Genomic DNA, 19,327 nt, shown 5'->3' on the forward strand with positions numbered 1-19,327 from the left:
CAAGACTTTCATTTCATTGAGTCATGCTCAAGAACTACTGAATTCTATAAGTTATATTTTAATTAAAGTTGTTTTTTCATACATAAACACTGCTGGATAAACAATGTGATGGATGGGACAATTTATATGAGATAATTAAGTTAAAACCTATCCCCAAAGCATCAAACCATACACTGTTATGTTTCAGTGATGTTTTCTGAAGTGTCCAAATTGAATTAAGTTAAATTCAACATTAAATTTTTAATTTTTCACTCTGTTTTATTTTTATGGTGTTAATCCAGAACTATTAGTTAACTGCAGACAAAAATAATGGTGAATCACTGAAATTGCCCATCAGTCTTATCTATCTAATAATAATTGTTTGAATTCCAGCTAAAGAAATCAAGGATTTAAATTAAACATTTTATTTTCATTTCCCTAACTCCAAATGTCCCATCCGTCATTTGTGGAGAGCCTGATGCATGTAATAATAATTTATGAGTCAATGGAAGTGGCCGATTCCACCCGTCTGCTTTGAACTGTAATGTTTGTAGATGTCGTCTTGTTGTTTGGTGGTGGTGGTGTTGTGTGTGTGTGTGTGTGTGTGTGTGTGTGTGTGTGTGTGTGTGTGTGTGTGAAGTCGCTGGCAGTGCCCCTTTTTTTGTGTGGCTACTGATGTTGGGTGTGGATATGACGATGAAATGTAACAGTGCTTGCTATGTTGCAGTCAGAGATGTGGTAGGGCATATTGTCCATGCTTTTAGGTCTGTTCTTCTCGAGTTGTGATGTTTTGTGTATTTATGGTGTATTGAATGTGTTTTAATTTATGTAGCGAAGTTTGATGTTTAGATTTTTGAGATAATGTGGTTTTGGTTTTATTTTTTGTAGGTGTACGTATCGGTTTTTTGGTATCAGTAGTTGTAGCTGACCTATATAAGTAAGGGAAATGACTGATTCCAATTTTCATAGTTTTAGTTTGAGGTATTGATGATTTGGTATGCTCAGCTCTGGTTGCCCTATATAGGTCAAGAGAAGTGTGATTCCTGCAGATTTTTGTTGGTATAGCAGAATGTTTTTTATTTGCATTTTGTGTGTTTCTAAACACAAATATTCTGCCAAACACTATAACAGGCAGACAGTATGCACTGGACAGGGCAAATGAAATTGAAATACTCCAGTTGTTTAACAACTTTCAGCAGTCAAAGTGAGGAAAGGCACCGATCTTCAGTGCGTGTGCTTCCTATGTAACTTTCTATTTAGATAATGATTGATGTGTTCAGAGTGTTAAACATATTATTTCTGCTAATTCAGGTTGAATATGTTGCAGAATAATGGGTCTCTTGTGTCAAATTCTGTGGCACTTACGATATTGTCCTTATCGACACGTATCGACGCATACACACTGTTAAAGAGTACAATAAAAAAGTACGCGTTGGAGTAACGGACAGAAATTTTGGGGGTAATTAGACTTACATACAAGCTACATAATGAAGCAATTTTCAGCATGCTGTGATTGGCACACATTGTGTTAGGGGAGGTCCCAAATAGTGATTTTCAACAATTTTTGAATTTTCAAAATCCAAAAAGTCAGTGTGTGCATGCAAGTAACAAAACCAAATTTGTTTTATGAATTCAGCCTTATCAGCTGTCTGTGCATACCAAATGTTGTTTCAGTACTATCATTCACACATGAGGTTAAAAATATTGGGAACGCAAAAGTTTGATAACTTGTGTAGCTGTTTGCCCATGTATTACTTCCAAACCATGGCCCATTGCAACACATCCTTGCTTTCTCCTACAAGTGAGAGGTGTTACCTTTCAAATGAGACCTTTTGGCTGCATCTCATTTAGTACAGGAGCTAGGACGTCACACATGGTAACATGTTTTTTTTTTTTTTTAAGAGGAAAAAAAAGACCAACATTGTAACTTTGGGAGAGCCTAACTCAGCCCCCTGGGGGTCTCACATTTCAATACCAGAGATATGAACTTAATTTAGTGCAGATATTAACTCTACCAAATTTAATTGAAATCTGTGACCGTGATGCAACCCACTTTGGCTAAAATCTGATGATTTTCAATGGAATGACCCTTATAGCAATGAAAAGAGGAAGTGTCAAGGTTTTTTTCATAATGTTTGATATCAGTTTAATAAATTTAGTAATTTGTAATTAATTAGCTTTTAATAATTTGTAAATATAATTAGAAATGTGATAAATGTTACAAATGTTCAATGTGGCCACAGTTGGCTGCACGGGAGACATCAACATGGTAGCCAAACTCGTCCCACACGCGAGAAAGCATATCTGCTGTTAATGAGTGCATGGCAGCAGTGATCCAGTTCCGCAGATTGTTCAGAGTGGTTGGTAGATGCAGGATATAAACAGCTTCCTTCACATAACCCCATAAGAAATAGGGTGTGTGAGATCAGGAGATCTCGGTGGCCAGAAATGCGGAGCCAGGTCCTGAAGACCCCTGTGACGGATCCATCGCTGAGGAAGGGAGTCATTCAAAACGCCTCTTACATCACAGTGCCAATGCGGCGGAGCTCCATCCTGTTGGAAAATGAAGTCCTGGGAGTCTTTCATAACTTGAGGGAACAGCCATTGTTACAACATGTCCAGGTACATGATTCCCGTTACAGTTCTTTCCGCAAAGAAAAATGATCCATAAACCTTTGTACGGGATACGGCACAGAACACCTTGATCTTCGGTGAGTCTCTTTCGTTGTGCAGTGGTGAATGTGGATTTTCCAAACCTCATATACGAACATTGTGTCTGTTGACTTTTCCATTAAGGTGGAACATCCTTCACCGCTAAAAATTACACGCTGTAGAAATGCTACATCCTCCATCTTTGCTAGCACATTACAACAAAATGTGAGACGCTTTTCTTCGTCATTGGGGTTGAGAGCCTGCACGAGTTGTAATTGGTAGGGCTAGTACAGCAAAGCCACCTCAGAACTTTCCATACAGTTGGTTGGGGTATTTCAAGTTCTTGACTGGCTCTATTGGCAGACTTACTGGGACTGCGCACAAAACTTTCTTGAATCTGTCGGTCATCATACTCAGACTCATGAGGTCAGCCTGTGCTTTTCCCTTTGCACACATTCCCAATCTGTTTAAATCGCTTAAACCAGCAGCTAATGCTTTTGCAAGTTGGTGGTTGAATACCAAATTTGGTACGAAATGCCCGCTGCACTCAATTTTTGCGAACTCAAGAATGCAGAAAACTTTGTTCTCCACAGTCGCCCTCTGACTCACAATTGACCGTGAAATGGAATGACGGCCCTATTGCCACGCAAACTCTACTGGCCACTTCTGAAACCATCACTGCCCACCCGCCGCCGCCCACCAAAAACTTTGAACTTCCTCTTTTCATTGGTATAAAACTTGTTCATTTTGAATTTGTACTTGAATACATAGACTTTTTGAAAATGGGGTCATTTTTTAGAATAACCCTGTATAATCACAGAGAAATATCCTTTCTTTGTTTAAATAATAAGTTTTTAGTATAATTCATATTTATCTCAAAAAAGATGATTGTTGTAAAGAAAACATTATGACCTTCCTTTGTTAATAATGCTAATGTTTTCATTTTACTTAAGTACCTGTTCGTGTTAGTGCAAGTGCAAGCAGCTTTCGACTATTCCATGTCATAAGTGTATTAGAGGTCTTCTGTTTTAAGTTTTTATGTCCATTACTGTCAACTAGTTTGAATGTGTCAAACTAAATCTGCTCTCTAACACAAAATCCTAAGATTAACTGAAGACTTAGATATGGCTTTGTCAACTTTCAATAAAACTTTCAGCATAACCTAGACCTTGCCGTACACTACAGCTTACTCTGTCACCACAACCTACTCTCCTTAAAATAATATAGATGCAAAAGAAATATTGTCAGTGTTCTGTTTGCACACCTATGACTTAATCCCCCTCATCATCACCATGTCACCAGATTAAGCTGACCTGGTAGTTTCAGTGGATCCAAATCGCGCACCTTTAGTACTGTAGAGATTCCATAATTCAGAAGTGTTTGATTGAGTTGACTTGCAGTTGTTAAATCTTTGCCTCATTGGCAGATCTGATGTAGTTATAGCTTCCAATGGACCACAGTGAGTTTGAGTCACGTATTCTTTTGTAACCCATTCGGCAAGTCTTACGAACTGGCATTGTCATGCACATCACATAAGGATGCAGCCCAGTTGTGTAGTGTTCTGCCCATTTCATCTTCATTTACTGTCAGTAACAAGTGAAGTTTACTCTTCATCTGCACACCTTGCCATGAGTAACACTGTGCAGTGCCAACTTCTCTCCATTTTGCACTCTGGTCCAACTTCACTGGGTAAAGATTTTCATTCATTATAACACTTTTCAAGGATTGGCAATGTAACAGCCTCCCTCTACCCCCTCTTTCTGCCACTATACATAAGCAGAATCTTTCCTGTCCATACTACAACCCCTCCTCCACCATCTCTCTCTCTCTCTCTCTCTCTCTCTCTCTCTCTCTCTCTCTCTCTCTCTCTCTCCCCCCCCCTCCCCCTCTCCCCCTCTCCCCCCCCCCTCCTCACCCTTGTCTTAACAGATATTGTTGTGTACTACATGCTCGAATGAAACAGTGTTTTACTATGGGGTCCAAACCTCTATCAAACTATCCATATTTTGATTTTTCATGATTTCCTCAATTTCCTTATGGGTGATTCACATAAAAAAGATTTGGTCAGTATTCTTCCCTAACATTATGTATTCCAAGCTCTGTCTCCTCTCTGACCCCTAATATCCCTTCTGTCTTTGTGAAGTCTACACAAAATGGACTCTTTGAATGAGATGACACAATGACATCATCTCAGCAGCAACATAGATTATACACTATATGATAAAAACAGGCGTATATAATGCAGAATTAACCACGCGATTTCACAAGAGGTCCCAAATGAGGGAGGGGGTATTGTGTTGTCATTAGAGAAGCATTACCACCAGAGCAGGCCGGTCAGGAGACATCAGTGATTTTGAATGTGGACATTTCAGTCCTTCTAAGCTGCCCAAGTAGAATGGTGGTGACAAAGTTGTGAAGTGAAAATTTGAAGGACCAACCCCAGCTAAACCAGGACTAGATAGATCTCATGTACTGACAGATAGGGATGGTCATGCAAAGACTGATAAGGATGATCATGAATTGCAGAAGGCGGTTGTAAAAAATTGCATGAAATCAGGGGAAGGAACCACTTGTCAGTTCTTAAGTGCAGTCCAGCTGGGACGATGACTGTGCATAACGATTGAAAAAGAATGGGATACAATGGCTGAGCAGCTTCTCATAAGACATACATTTCTGTAGTCATTGCTAAGTGATGCTTGAGGTGATGTACAGAACATCGCCACTGGATTGCAGATGACTGGAAATGCTCTACCATCCGAGCTACCCAAGCACGACTCACACCCCGTCCTCGTAGCTTGACTTCCACCAGTACCTTGTCTCCTACTTTTGCACAGCAGAGTGAACATCTCATTCTGGAAACACCCCCCAGGCTGTGGTTAAGCCATGTCTCCACAATATCCTTTCTTCCGGGAGTGCTAGTTCTGCAGGGTTCGCAGGAGAGCTTCTGTGAAGTTTGGAAAGTAGGAGATGAGGTACTGGCGGAAATAAAGCTGTGAGGACGGGGCGTGAGTCGTGCTTGGGTAGCTCAGATGGTAGAGCACTTGCCCGCGAAAGGCAAAGGTCCCGAGTTCGAGTCTCGGTTGGGCACACAGTTTTAATCTGTCAGGAAGTTTCAACCACAATGATTGATTGTATCAGCTTGAAAGTGCACCCTGTCATAAAGTAACATCTGTGAGGCAATAGTGTGTGAAGAGTAACATACCTGAGATAAACTGGCATACCCAGAGACCCAAATTGAACCCAATGGAACACCTTTGGGATCAACAACATCAATTCTGCTCCAGATGCCAGTATCCAACATCAATGCGTTCGGCTCTCGGGGTAGAGTTGGCAGCCATTCCTCCATAGACATTGACACTTCTTTAAAGTTCTCCCCTGCAGAACTGAAGCAATCATAAAGCCAAAGGATAGACATACCCCAAATTGATTCCACTGATAGGTGTCTGGGTACTTTAGATCAGATAATATACACCATCGCTTGTGGTACTGAAAGCTTCAAGAGTGATGACTAGTTGAGAGAGCTACCATGCCAATTTGAATGTCTTCCAAAAATATAATATGCTTAGTCAGGTAAATATGCATCTTGTTAAGCTCACAGCATAGTGATTAAAATCTACTGAGCTTGGTTGCCTCTGTAACATATTGACTGTTGCTCAATAAATCTTTCTGCTCTAAGTTTGCTTTAGCTGCTTAAAATTTCCCATAAATGCCATTTGACTGTAACGTATAATTCGTACTAAAAATATTAAGATACTTCAGTTACACACAAACTTTTTCTTACTTTTAACGTTTGTAAGCAGCTGGTAATTGCCCTGACTGCTGTCAAATGATTGATGGCTGCTGTGAATCAATGTGTTGAAAGAGCTCCCGAGAGTCGTGTACCTGTGATACCTATACGAGAGGTACCTCAAGTACTATCCTCTCCTTTGGATCCTGTCTCCTCTGCAGGAACTACAGGATCTGTCATTACCTGTCCACTTGACTGCACCTTACATGTCAGTGATAGATCTAGGCACCCTGTACAGGATGGACAAGGACCTAGGAGTACTCAGGGTGTTGTACCAACAAGTTTGAGGTGCTGTCTTTCACTGAAACTGAAACAAACTGAGCTAGTTTTGGGGAAACCTGTTTTGTGCGGTATCAGGAGGAGGCAAACACAAAAGGATAGGAGTCTATTAATCATCAGCAGTTCAAATGTGTGGTGAATGATGGTACCCCTTAAGGAATGGCAGCAAGGGACAGAAAAGTACTTGAGGTGCACTCAGTGTGCATGCCTGGGGGCCTTCATTCAGCATGTTGAAGAGGCTGTTCCAGCAGCCATTGAGGGGATAGGATGCAACCAGCTGCAGATTGTGGCGCACGTTGTAGCAAATTATGCATGTCATGTAGGCTCAGAGGTCATTCCAGTGACTGACAGAGAAGGTTGAGAAGACCAGCCTTGCATGTTGAGTTTCAGCGAAGCTAACAATTGCAGCATTGTCTCCAGAACTGATCGTGGTCCTTTGGTTCTGAGTTGAGTGGAAGGACAGAGCCAGAGACTTCGAAGGTTTTGTGACAAGGTAGGCTGCGAATTCCTGGACTTTCGCTGTAGGGTTCAGAACTGTAGGGTCCCACTAAATAGGTCAGGTGTGCGCTACACAACAGAGGCAGCTACTGAGTTAACTGACCATGTGTGGGGTGCACACAAGGGTTTTTTAGATTAGGCAACTCTCCATCCAGTTCATATAATGATAGCTGGAGGAAACCCAGAAGTATCAATCTAAGATTGAAAGAAATGCCCCCCCCCCCTCCCCCTCCCCCGATGGATGTATTAAAATCCTAATGCTAAACTGCCAAAGCATTCACAACACAGTGCCAGAGTTTGAAGCACTCGAGAAAACTAGTGAAGTTCATGTAATACTAGGTACAGAAAACTGGTTGAAATCTGAAATTGATAGCAGTGAGCATTTTGGGGAAAATTTAAGTGTATATTGAAAGGTTAGGCAAATGGAAAATGGACATTGTGTATTTCTCACAGTAGACAAGAAACTCAAATCCACCGAGGTAGAAATTGAAGCTGCTTGTGAAGCTGTGTGGGCAAGATTCGATCTCATGGGTTAGCATAAAATAATTGGATCCGTATATAGTTCACCAGACTCATCTTCTGATGTAACCGAAAACTTCAGAGAAAACTTAAGTTCACTTGTCGTAATTTCCTCAGTCATAGTGTAATAATCGACAGAGACTTAAATCATCCAACAATTAATTGGAAAAAATATAGTTTTGTTAGTGGTGGGCATGATAAGACATTCTGTGAAACTTTACTAAATGCCTTCTCTGAAAACTACATGGAAATATATTAGATCTAATTGCAACAAATAGACCTGACCTCTATGAGGATGTCCTCATCGAAACTGGTATCAGTAACCAGCTGTGGCAACAATGATTAACAATGTGCAGAGAACAACTAAAACATGCAGAAGGATATATATGCTCAGTAAACTAGATAAAAAAAAACTCAGTAGTGTCATATCTCAATGAGGAACTTGAAACTTTCTGCACAGGACAGAAATATGTAACTGAGTAAGGTAGCGCAGTGGTTAGCACACTGGACTCGCATTCGGGAGTACGACAGTTCAAACCCGCATCTGGCCACCTGATTTAGGTTTTCTGTGATTTCCTTTTAATTGCTTCATGCTGGGATATTTCCCTTGGAAGGGTACAGTTGACTTGCTTCCCCATTCTTCCGTAATCCAAAGGGACCAATAACCTCACTGCTTGGTCCCCTCCTCCAAATCAACCAAAGTACCAACCAACCAGGAATATGTATAGGAACGATAGCTCAAATTTAAAAGAATAGTTGACCATGCACAGAAACTTCGAAAGGAACAGAGATTAATGTGTAATATGTGAAAAACAAAGCAAAAGGGCTATAGATAGATACTGAATGAAACGCATTTGGCTGTCAAGGGAGCAGTGTGTGCTGCCTTCAATGGCTATCGTAGCAGAACATTGACAAGTATCTTTCACAGAACCCAAAGAAATTCTGGTCATATGTGAGGCTGTTAGCATCACTAAAGTTAGTGTCCAGTGAAACTGAGGGTACCAGAGCAAAAGCTGAAATACCCAAAGGAATTGCCCCAATTTATCCCTTGTACTACTGAAAAAATGAATGAAATAAGTATTAGTGTCAGTGGTGTTGAGAAACAGCTGAAATCATTAAAATTGAACAAAGCTTCAGGCTCCAATGGAATCCCTATCAGATTCTATTCTGAATTTGTGGCTGAGTTAGCCCCTCTTCTAACCATAACCTATCGTAGAGCTCTCGAACAAAAAACAGTTTCCGGTTCTTGGAAAAAATCACAGGTCGTACCTGTCTACAAGAAGTCTAAGTACAAGTGATCCACAAAACTACTATCTGATATCCTTGACATCAGTGTGTTGTTGAATCTTGGAACGTCTGAGCACAAATGAGGTATCTTGAACAGAATGACCTCCTCAGTGCCAACCAGCATGGATTTCAAAAACATCCGATCATGTGAAACTCAACTCTCACTTTTCCCACATGACATACTGAAAGCTTTGGATCAGGGCAACCAGGTAGATGATATGACTACAATGTCAGTGAGTCACTGTTAGAATCGGCAAACTCCTACAAAAACCTGGGTGTAACACTTTGTAGGGGTATGAAATGCAATGATCACATAGGTTCAGTCCTGGGTAAAGCAGATGGTAGATTTCATTTTGTGGGTATAATACTGGGGAGGTGCAGTCAGTCTACAGAGGAGATTGCATACAAATCACTCATGCAATTGGTTCTAGAATATTGCTCAAGTATATAGTATCAGTACAAGATAGGACTCACAGAAGGGCAGCATGAATGGTCACAGGTTTGTTTAATGTGTGGGAGACTGTCACAGAGATACTGAAGGAACTGAACTGGAAGACACTTGAAGATAGATGTAAACTACCCCAAGAAAGTCTGTTAACAAAGTTTCAAGAACAATCTTCAAATGATTACTCAAGGGATATACATCTCCCTATGTATCGTTCATATAGGTATCATAGGAATAAGATTAGAATAATTACTGCAATAAGTGGTGCAATGGGACATACCCTCTGCCGCGCACCTCATGGTGGTTTGCAGAGCACGGATGTAGGATTTTGTGCAACACTAGTAAGAATGCCTTATTTGAAAATTGACTAAAAACTTCATAGTGAACTTTCATTTTTGTTATTTGTATAAATACCCATTGATAATATGCATCAGAAAATTCACCAGAGACTTGTCTGTAATCCAGTTTTAGTTTTTATGACAAAAAGTGCATTAAATGTGTCAAAGTTTGCCAACTATGCCACAAATGTAAACATTATGCTATGCTACATACAAGTCAGTCTGTTACTTCAACCTTTTCTTGGTGTTCACATTTGTTGTCTTTGTCTCGACCAGATTACCACCACCTTCCAGCCGAAAATAGATGTCGGGCTACACTACAGATAAGTTTGTCACTACAACAATGTTGTTGTGGTGGTGTTTTTTTTTTTGGGGGGGGGGGTCTTGTAAGAAATTGTGAACTGTAGATCCAGGTTGTTTGGAGTAAAGCCCAGGTTATTTGCAGTAGTGTTATTGAATTTTTTTGTCCAGTCAGTATTTTCCCTGTTGATAAGAACATATGTCAGAGTGCTGGTCTTGTTATACATAATTAGTGGTTGCACATTGTTAATTAGCTGGGTTGACAACAGAGCGTATGTCTTTGAAAATCATTGACCAAAGACCATTATCAGTAATTTTAATGTTAAAGCAGTACCAATAAATCGATCACTTCAGTTTCATGTTAAATAGATATTTTTCACTTTGGCTAATGGGACGGCTAATCATGCCATTTGTCAAAAGCAAGTATTTGATATCAGTAATAAATATGCTTTAGAAGTGCCAGATTTTTTGCGCTAATAATTGGACCATGTTGTGCAAATGGGTTTTAGGCAGTACAGTATCCCAGTGTACAGCCAATAAACATATGCCAGATGAATGCATGTGTCCTTTGTCAGAAAATTACATTTATCCATGTACAGTTTTACCAGGAACTAGCTGAATGTATGTGAAAAGTGTAGTTCTGTGAGCCAATAGCAGTGCAAGCTGTACTCCCCATGATAGAGAAACTAGGGAAGTATGCCCCACAGTACATAACAAGAACAGATGTATTCCTTAAGGAGTAAGTTACAGGAACAAATGTTTCTAACTATAGGAGGGAAGTGGTAACTCTAATAGCATTCCCGAGGAAAATATAGCATACTGATGAGCTCCATAATACACAGGCAGATTCATCTGTGGCAACTGCTTATTAAAATTAAATAATTTGAAATTTTAATAAAAAGTTAAAACTTGATTTCACCTCTTTGTGCAAGGTCATTGCTGTAACCCACTGTTTTGGTTGCTTTTGTTTCTGGTGTAAATTGGTGGACCCATGCCTCATCCATACGTACAAATCAGCTGGATCTTTTTAAAGCAGTTTGGAAATGTTAAGAAATTCATTTTTAAATCTGCTTTTGCTTAGTGTTCAAGAAATACAGTGCCCATCCTGCACAAAGATATCTCATTGCTAATTCTCCATGTAAACTTGACCATACTCTTTCTTCTAATATACCTGTGATGTCAGCTATGCCATACACCTGTAATCACTGACTATCCACTTTAATACTGTAGACATTGATGTTTTCATCTGTGATTGCATTTTAAGAATGAGCTTCAAGTAGATATCTACATCTACATCCATACTCCACAAGCCATCCAACAGTGTGTAGTGGAGGGTACCTTGAGTACCTCTATCGGTTCTCCCTTCTAATCCAGTCTCATATTGTTTGTGGAAAGAAAGATTGTCATTATGCCTCTACGTGGGCTCGAATCTGGTTCAAATGGCTCTAAGCACTATGGAACTTAACATCTGAGGTCATCAGTCCTCTAGACTTAGAACTACGTAAACCTAACTAACCTAAGGACATCATACACATCCATGCCCGAGACAGGATTCGAACCTGTGACTGTAGCAGTCGCGCAGTTCCAGACTGAAGCGCCTAGAACTGCTTGGCCACAGTGGCCGGCGGCTCGAGTGTCTCTGATTTTATCCTCATGGTCTCATCACAAGATATACGTAGGAGGGAACAATATGCTGCTTGACTCCTCGTTCAAGGTATGTTCTCGAAACTTCAACAAAAGCCTGTACCGAGCTACTGAGCGTCTCTCTTGCAGAGTCTTCCACTGGAGTTTATCTATCATCTCCATAACGCTTCCGCGATTACGAAATGATCCTGTAATGAAGCGCGCTGCTCTCCGTTGGATCTTCTCTATTTCTTCTATTAACCCTATCTGGTATGGATCCCACACCGGTGAGCAGTATTCAAGCAGTGGGCGAACGAGTGTACTATAACCTACTTCCTTTGTTTTCGGACTGCATTTCCTTAGGATTCTTCCAATGAATCTCAGTCTGGCATCTGCTTTACCGACAATTATTTTTATATGGTCATTCCATTTTAAATCACTCCTAATGCCTACTTCCAGATAATTTATGGAATTAAATGCTTCCAGTTGCTGATCTGCTGTATTGCAGCTAAATGATAAAGGATCTTTCTTTCTGTGTATTCACAGCACATTACACTTGTCTACATTGAGATTCAATTGCCATTTCCTGCACCACGCATCAATTGGTTGCAGATCCTCCTGCATTTCAGTACAATTTTCCATTGTTACAACCTCTTGATATACTATAGCATCATCCGCAAAAAGTCTTCAAGAGAAGTATTGTCACCTGTAATTTAATTAGAAATTTCTTACTGTAGAAAATTAGGAAGTGTGTGCTTTATAAACTGTCCAAAACTTGCAAATAAATTCTGTTGGTCTGAAATTTTGACTCCAAAGTATTCCTGTTGATCCAGTTGAACTACACACACTGAACACAGCTACTTAAAAAGTAGTATAAAAATTCTCTAGATCAATTTGACAATTGACTTATTTTGTTGTACAGCATGTACCAACGTTACTTTGCCCTTGTTTATGAAAACAATCCAGAATGTTTCTAGTTAATCAACATGGAGGTGTAACAAGGGGAGTTGTTATGACATCACAAAATTGAAGCCAATGTCTGCCATCTTAGAATGGGCAAACAAAAGCTTGTGATGGAACTGTTTTGGTAAAACAAAATGCCAACTTGCATCATTTACAGGTGTACTCTTCATTCTGATTATAGTCTAAAGTGTAAAGGAATTACATTTCATTCATAAGTGAACTCATTCAAGTGATATTTTCTTTCATACAGATGAATTATAGTTGTGTTGCATGGTTTTACTGTAGTAGTTTTGTTTCTGCAATTTGACTTCAGATTTCCTATCAATACAATTCAAAGAGTGCTCTATTTGAATGTTGTGAGAAGGAAATACTGCAAACCATCCAGACACAGCAAAATGCAATGTTTTCAACATTTCACAGTTTTTATTAATCTAAGAAATGTAGCCATAACTGTAATATAATTATCTGGCTCAGACTCTCTGTAATGAAACATATTGTCCACACATTACAGGTTTGTTACAGGGCCCCAAAATGTACAAGATGGTACTAGTAGTACTGGGAAAGTTCCTAAAGTGTATATCAACCATGAATCATCTACTGAAATGTTTCACTTAGTGGTTTATCGAGCCCTTAGTGCAACAGTTTGTCTCTTCATTGATGGTAAGTAGAACATGAAGTATTTTGCACATAGGGTTGTGACCTGTCAGAATTACACATGGCAACTGTTTAGTAGTTCAGGTTGTTCATAATTTTGTTATTATTGCTTCAGTAAAATATTCTTGTAGTGATCCAAGAAACTGTAGTTTGACAAGTCACTTTCTGCTTCATTATTGCCACAGCTACAGTTATTACTGCTACGCAGATTTAGCAGATAAAGTTTTGCTACATGAAACTTCAGCCATGGTAAAAAATGAAGAAAAAATGTAATTTTGTAAATATTTTTTCTTGTTCTTCCATTAGTCTTGTAACATTGTAGTGAAGATAGTGGATACAATCTCATGGAAAGGCGCATTTGTCAGGTGTAGAGTTCAGAGCCTAGTGCGACATTTCCCATATTGTTAGTATGCATGTTACATTGCAGAAATCGCTTATAAATGATATACAGCTGAATTGGATATAATTCATAACCTTCACTCCTTAATGTGGCTTGGTGTTTCCATGGTAAATTGTCAGACTGCAGATCCAAACGTGTTGACTTTGATCCCCAGTCACTTCAGGAATTTTGATTCGCCTCTTATCAACTCTTTCACCTGGTGGCAATGTTTGTTGATGTGAATTTCAATTGTAGGTTGATGACAACTTTAACTAATCACTCCTTTACCTATCTAATTTTTGTGTCAAGAGCATAACCAGTTTTTCTTAATTGTTTCATTGTATAACAAAATAAAGAAGTAATTTGTTAGCTCAGAAGTATGTATAACAAATTAAAACTAGTCTGCATTTAATTATCAATGTAAAAATGAAAGTGGAGTACATGAAACACATCTGCTTGAACTTAGGATTGATTTGGGAGTGTTTAATATCCAGTTTAAGAACATTATTTTATGAATATACAGTCTTAATTTCATGAATAAAATCATGTCTCTTCCCCCCCTCACCGCCCTTGTTACATCTTCAATGTGGGCTTGATAAGTTACTTTCCACTCCCCGGAAATTGGGTAGATTTTGTGGTATTCATTAGGACCTTCTGGTGATCTGCTTTCACATTTTGTCTTTGATTAAGAAACTAATGTCTTATGTACTTTTATGAAAAATGTCATTACAGGTTCATTAATACTGAATATGGATCTGTTTAAACGCCTCGATATATTCTTGGGACCACAGCTGACAACACTGGTGTCTGAAGTAGCAGAACACTGTTCTAAACAAGCTGCTAACAGTGGTGCAAGTTCACCAGATTCTAGTCCTAAATTTGTATACTTTAACCAACTTAATTTGGCTCAGAAAACAACCGTTCATCTTGATAACAGGAGAACAGGAAACATAGCAGTTACACCTGAAGTTCTGAGGTTATTAGCAGACATAAATGCTGATAAGGAAAGGTATGATAGACACACTGAAAACAAAGTTATTCAAGTGTTCTGAAGTAATAATAGGTATACAATTGATTAAGGCAGCAAAATTAAATTATGTGTAAATAAGATATAAAAGGTATATTAAGAGAATTTTAATTAAATGTAGTATTACTGCTAAAATTGTACCCAATATTAAAATGGCACTATATGTAATTATTCTAAGAGCAAAAATTACATTTCCACACCATTTGTTTTTTGACACTATCAGTTTCTAAGAAAATTGAATTCTGGGATGTGGGAGACACCTTTGATTGTTTGTGGTAGACTTGATGGTTGTTTGGTCAGTGTTTGTCAGACCATTAATGGTTTTAATATTTTTTAAAATGATGTTATCTGTATCAGCAAAGAAAATCTCAATTTATGACATGATTACACAGAGTCCACTCGTATCCATCCAATACAGGTGACCAATAGGCACATCAAACATTTCATTCATAACCAAAAGCAACTGTAACACGTGATATGTATCAACATGCACTGTTTATGTGCAATTGCTATAATTTTTGAATATCCAGCATTTTAATGTAAAAATTGAGTTGTCATAGAAGAGACTTTTGGCATCGTAATGTGTGTAGCTCTGTGTAATCGAAAGCTGCATGTAGGTTATGTATACTGTGTTGACCAGAGAAAAGGGCTGCACAGATTATTGTTATAGAACCATTTAGTCACAGTTCCATATTTTGTGGCTAATAAAGTAACCTCATATTCTGTTTAATTGAGTCGGTAATGGACTGTCATTGGTTTCGCTGGATGGCTAGAATGACTATGGGATGATATGAGTGGTCTCTCCCAATTGATAAGTTTTTAACCTTTATAAAATGTACTTTTGGGATACAGAGGGGAAATGATGTACTTAAAACATCTAAACAGAATGGATGACCAGTACTTAATCTTTTAGAGGGAAAATTTCTAGTACTGTCCATAGAAACACTTAAAACGTAGGAAATAGTATGTCTAGTTTTTCCATGGAAATTTCTCATCTTCAGAAAGGAAACATCTATTGCGTAGTGGGTTTCTCCAAACCTAGAATCTTAGTGACTTGCTCCCACTCCTCCCCCACTCCAGTCTTCCCCAACTAACCTGTCTCACCTTCTTGAATAAGGAACATTTAGTTCCGGAACCTGACTAGTATGTTCTACTCTAAGGAAATTTGGCTCCTAAGGATAAATGCTGGTCATCCATTCCATTACCTTGGAATTTTAGCAGTTTACTCGATTAGATTTTCTGTTTGATAACATTTACTGAAAGCTGTCCTAAATGTGAAATGGTTGGTTAATAATATGTAGTGCTAATCTTTATTTCTGATCCAGAAGAGTTTTTTTATTTTATATTTTAGATAACAGTTATGTGTTGCTGTAATTATTTAACTCATTCTAATTTCCATAAGCCATGCCATTTATATAGAAACTTTGTTTAATTTTTGTCCCCTCAGGATGTCAACAACTGGAGAAACTATTTTAAAAACCATGAGTGATTACTGGGTTGTAGGTAAAATTTCAAATCTAAGAGAATTTTATGCAGTAATTCAGCAAAAAAGTGCAAACCTTATAGATATCAATGGTAAGTGTTAAGATATAGTTATTCTCTTTTGTGCTGCATGGTAATAATCAGTGTTTGATTTGTATAAAAAAAAGTTCTAGTGCTGTGACCTTCTGTGAGTGGGCATTGGGGGGGGGGGGGGGGGGGGGGGAATTTAAATTCAAACATCTTGAAACGTTATTTTAATGCATTTTTTGTCAGAGATTTCAGTGTGGCAGACTGACACAATCCTCACAAATCAAGCACTGCTTATGGTATAAATTATACAATTTAAAAGAAATGGGTCTAGTGTAAATGGTTTACAGTACTCTGTAGAATACAATGAATTCATTAAAATGTATTGGAGGAAGAAAGGTAGTTGACAAAGCTGCTTCTAAGAAAATTCATACTTCAGTAAACAGTACAGTTTATTGATAAGCTATAGAGAGTAATATGGGTTCTCCAAAAATTGTAGGAACCTCAAATTGAAGATCGAGGCTGTTAATAAAGGTGTAACCTAACTGCTTTCAGGTCAGGTGAATCTGTAGCTCCCGCACTAATAGCTGATCAGTGTTACCTTCCTCTTTTCACATTAAGCTGTGGAACATAATATCTAACAGAGAATAGACATCTTGCCTGAATCATAATTAATGGTACGAACATGAGTCGAAAATCTCTGAATGACTAGGTTAGATGTATTTTCAAGTATTTTAATGGTTGCTGAGATAGAAACATGTGTTAATGAATTACCTCCGCAACACCTACAACACTATTAAACTTAGAGGAATTGCAAAACTGTCCGCATTATGTTATGTTTTCCTATTATTTCATTAACTGTTAGTAAAGACTAGTAGTTGTATCAAAGATGTGACATTTGAGTTCTTTGTTTAGTATATTATCCCCTCCCCCTAAAATAATTAAAGAGCTCATTCCTGGGAGACAACAGTAACAATTAAACCAGAAAATAGTGACATATCAATTGTCAAAAATGTATTTTTAGTTGTGAAGCAAGTAGTGATGAAAAGGTATTTGATTTCTACATTCAAAAAACTAAATACAGACAGGAAAAGATTCAGAAATGAGATTCCAATGATGGGCTGCTATCTCCTGCCGAGGTTCATTATTTCATAGTGAACAAACTTGACAGAGCTTCACAGAAATTATGACTTCAAGAGAAACATAATTTCACGCAGAAAGTATAGGAAAGAGTGAATAGAAAGAAGAAAGATATGTATATTCTGTCAGTGGTATGATGTAAATTTCAAGCCACAGATTATTACTGATTTTTTATTGGCTTTAAATACACCTGTCCATCCAGATTACATAAGCAAAAAGTCCATATGTCTTAATGTACAGCCTCAGATTATAAATTCTTTAAGATATTGGACACACCTTAATGAAACGCAAGGGACTGACAACTGTTGGAAATTGTGGCAAAGCAGTTCACAAGACAAGAAGACATTGTATCTCTCCACAACCCTACTTGTATTATTCTGGCATCCATGGTGTGGAGTCAAGATTGCATTCTGTGCTTGGAATAGATGGTGTCCTTTTAAAAACTGATACAATTAAACTACATTCAGACTATTCGTCTACCGTTCCGCCCTTTAACAGCGTGTGGGAAAAATTGACACTTAAATCTTTCATAGAGAATTGATTTTTCTTATCTTATTACGATGATCATTGTCCCTCTGCAGTTTGGCACTGAGAAAATATTTTCACGTTCAGAGGAGAGAGTTGGTGATCGAAATTCTGCGAAAAGGCCATACTGCAACAAAAAATACCTTTGTTTTAATGGTTGTCACCCCAACTCGCTTATCATATCCACAAACACTCTCCCCTATTTTCCCATAATACAGAACGAGCTGCTCTTTTGTGGACTTACTCAATAAGCTCCATCAATCCTATCGTGTAATGATCTCGTATACCGCAGAGCAATACTTTAGCACAGAATGGACAATTGTAGGGTAGGTGGTATCTTTAGTAGACATGATGTATCTTCTAAGTGTTCTTCCAATAAAACACAGTCTTTGGTTTGTCTTCCTCACAACATTAACTCTATGCTCATTTCAATTTAAGTTGTTTGTAATAATAATTCCTAGGCCTTTAGTTGAATTGACAGGCTTTAGAGTTGTATGATTTAGCCTGTAACTGAAGTTCAATGTATTTCTCTTAGTACTCATGTGGTTGACCTCACGCTTTTCCTTACTTAGAATAAATTTCCACTTTTCTCATCATACAGATATTCTAGGTAACTGATCTTCTGATGACTTTACTAGACTGTAAATGACATCTTCACCTGGAGACAGTCTGAGGACCAAGTGCACCAACATTGATCAGAAGTTAACCACAGTTAAGCCGGAAGGTAACCCTAGCCAACACAAAATTTGACTGCATCAACCTCGGTTAATGTTAAATGAGGGAGTTTATCACAGTTAAAGTTGATCGAGGTTGGAGGCTCGTTTACCTTGAACGGATAGCAGTTAGGATAAAGTAAACATGTACTGTATTAAGAAAGTGGTCTGTTTTGATGTGTTAAATTCCATAGAAGGTGAAAAATGTTATAGTTTTACTATGTAAAGCATTGCCGCAACCGTATTGGCTACTTGCAGGGAGGGAAAATCCTTTCGAAGAGTACAGGTGTAATAACACTGTTCAAGTTTACGTCGCACTTCACTTGGCGTAGACTGGGACTGTGCCGTAGGCATGCTCGATGTTAACTCACTGGGCACGGCCCGTGCTGCCCGAGTTGTTCTTGTTGTTGTTGTTACGCCGGCAGAGGTCGCGTCCGAATTCTCGCGTGCCCTCTGGTGGACGGGACTCTACTTGCGGCAACTACCGTCCGTGACGCGCCGTGCTGATGTGCGCCTCCCGCGATCTTTCTGGTGGCTACTGCACTCCTCCTTTGGGGGGTGAAGCCACTGTGATCCACTGCGTTGGAAGGTGGAGCGTCGGGCAGGAGCGATGACCTCTACATCCATTGGAAGGCCGGAGTCGAGGGGATCTGCCAATCCTCGAGCCGGAACCTTCGAATACGGCTGGAAGTGGCCCACACGAAGAGGCT

General features: G+C 38.8%; 1 protein-coding gene across 2 annotated transcripts in view; it reads left to right on the plus strand.

Annotated features, from left to right (window-relative positions):
* Window positions 1-19,327, plus strand: part of LOC126256655 (vacuolar fusion protein CCZ1 homolog) — a 56,982-nt gene that overhangs the window by 3,486 nt on the left and 34,169 nt on the right. For both annotated transcript variants that reach the window (XM_049955499.1, XM_049955500.1), the window contains 3 exons: window positions 13,182-13,330; window positions 14,436-14,712; window positions 16,178-16,305. In XM_049955499.1, coding sequence (XP_049811456.1) covers window positions 13,182-13,330; window positions 14,436-14,712; window positions 16,178-16,305 — 554 coding nt within the window. The remainder of the gene's footprint in view (window positions 1-13,181; window positions 13,331-14,435; window positions 14,713-16,177; window positions 16,306-19,327) is intronic.

Source organism: Schistocerca nitens, chromosome 1 (assembly GCF_023898315.1).
Source record: "Schistocerca nitens isolate TAMUIC-IGC-003100 chromosome 1, iqSchNite1.1, whole genome shotgun sequence".
Lineage (NCBI taxonomy): Eukaryota > Metazoa > Arthropoda > Insecta > Orthoptera > Acrididae > Schistocerca > Schistocerca nitens.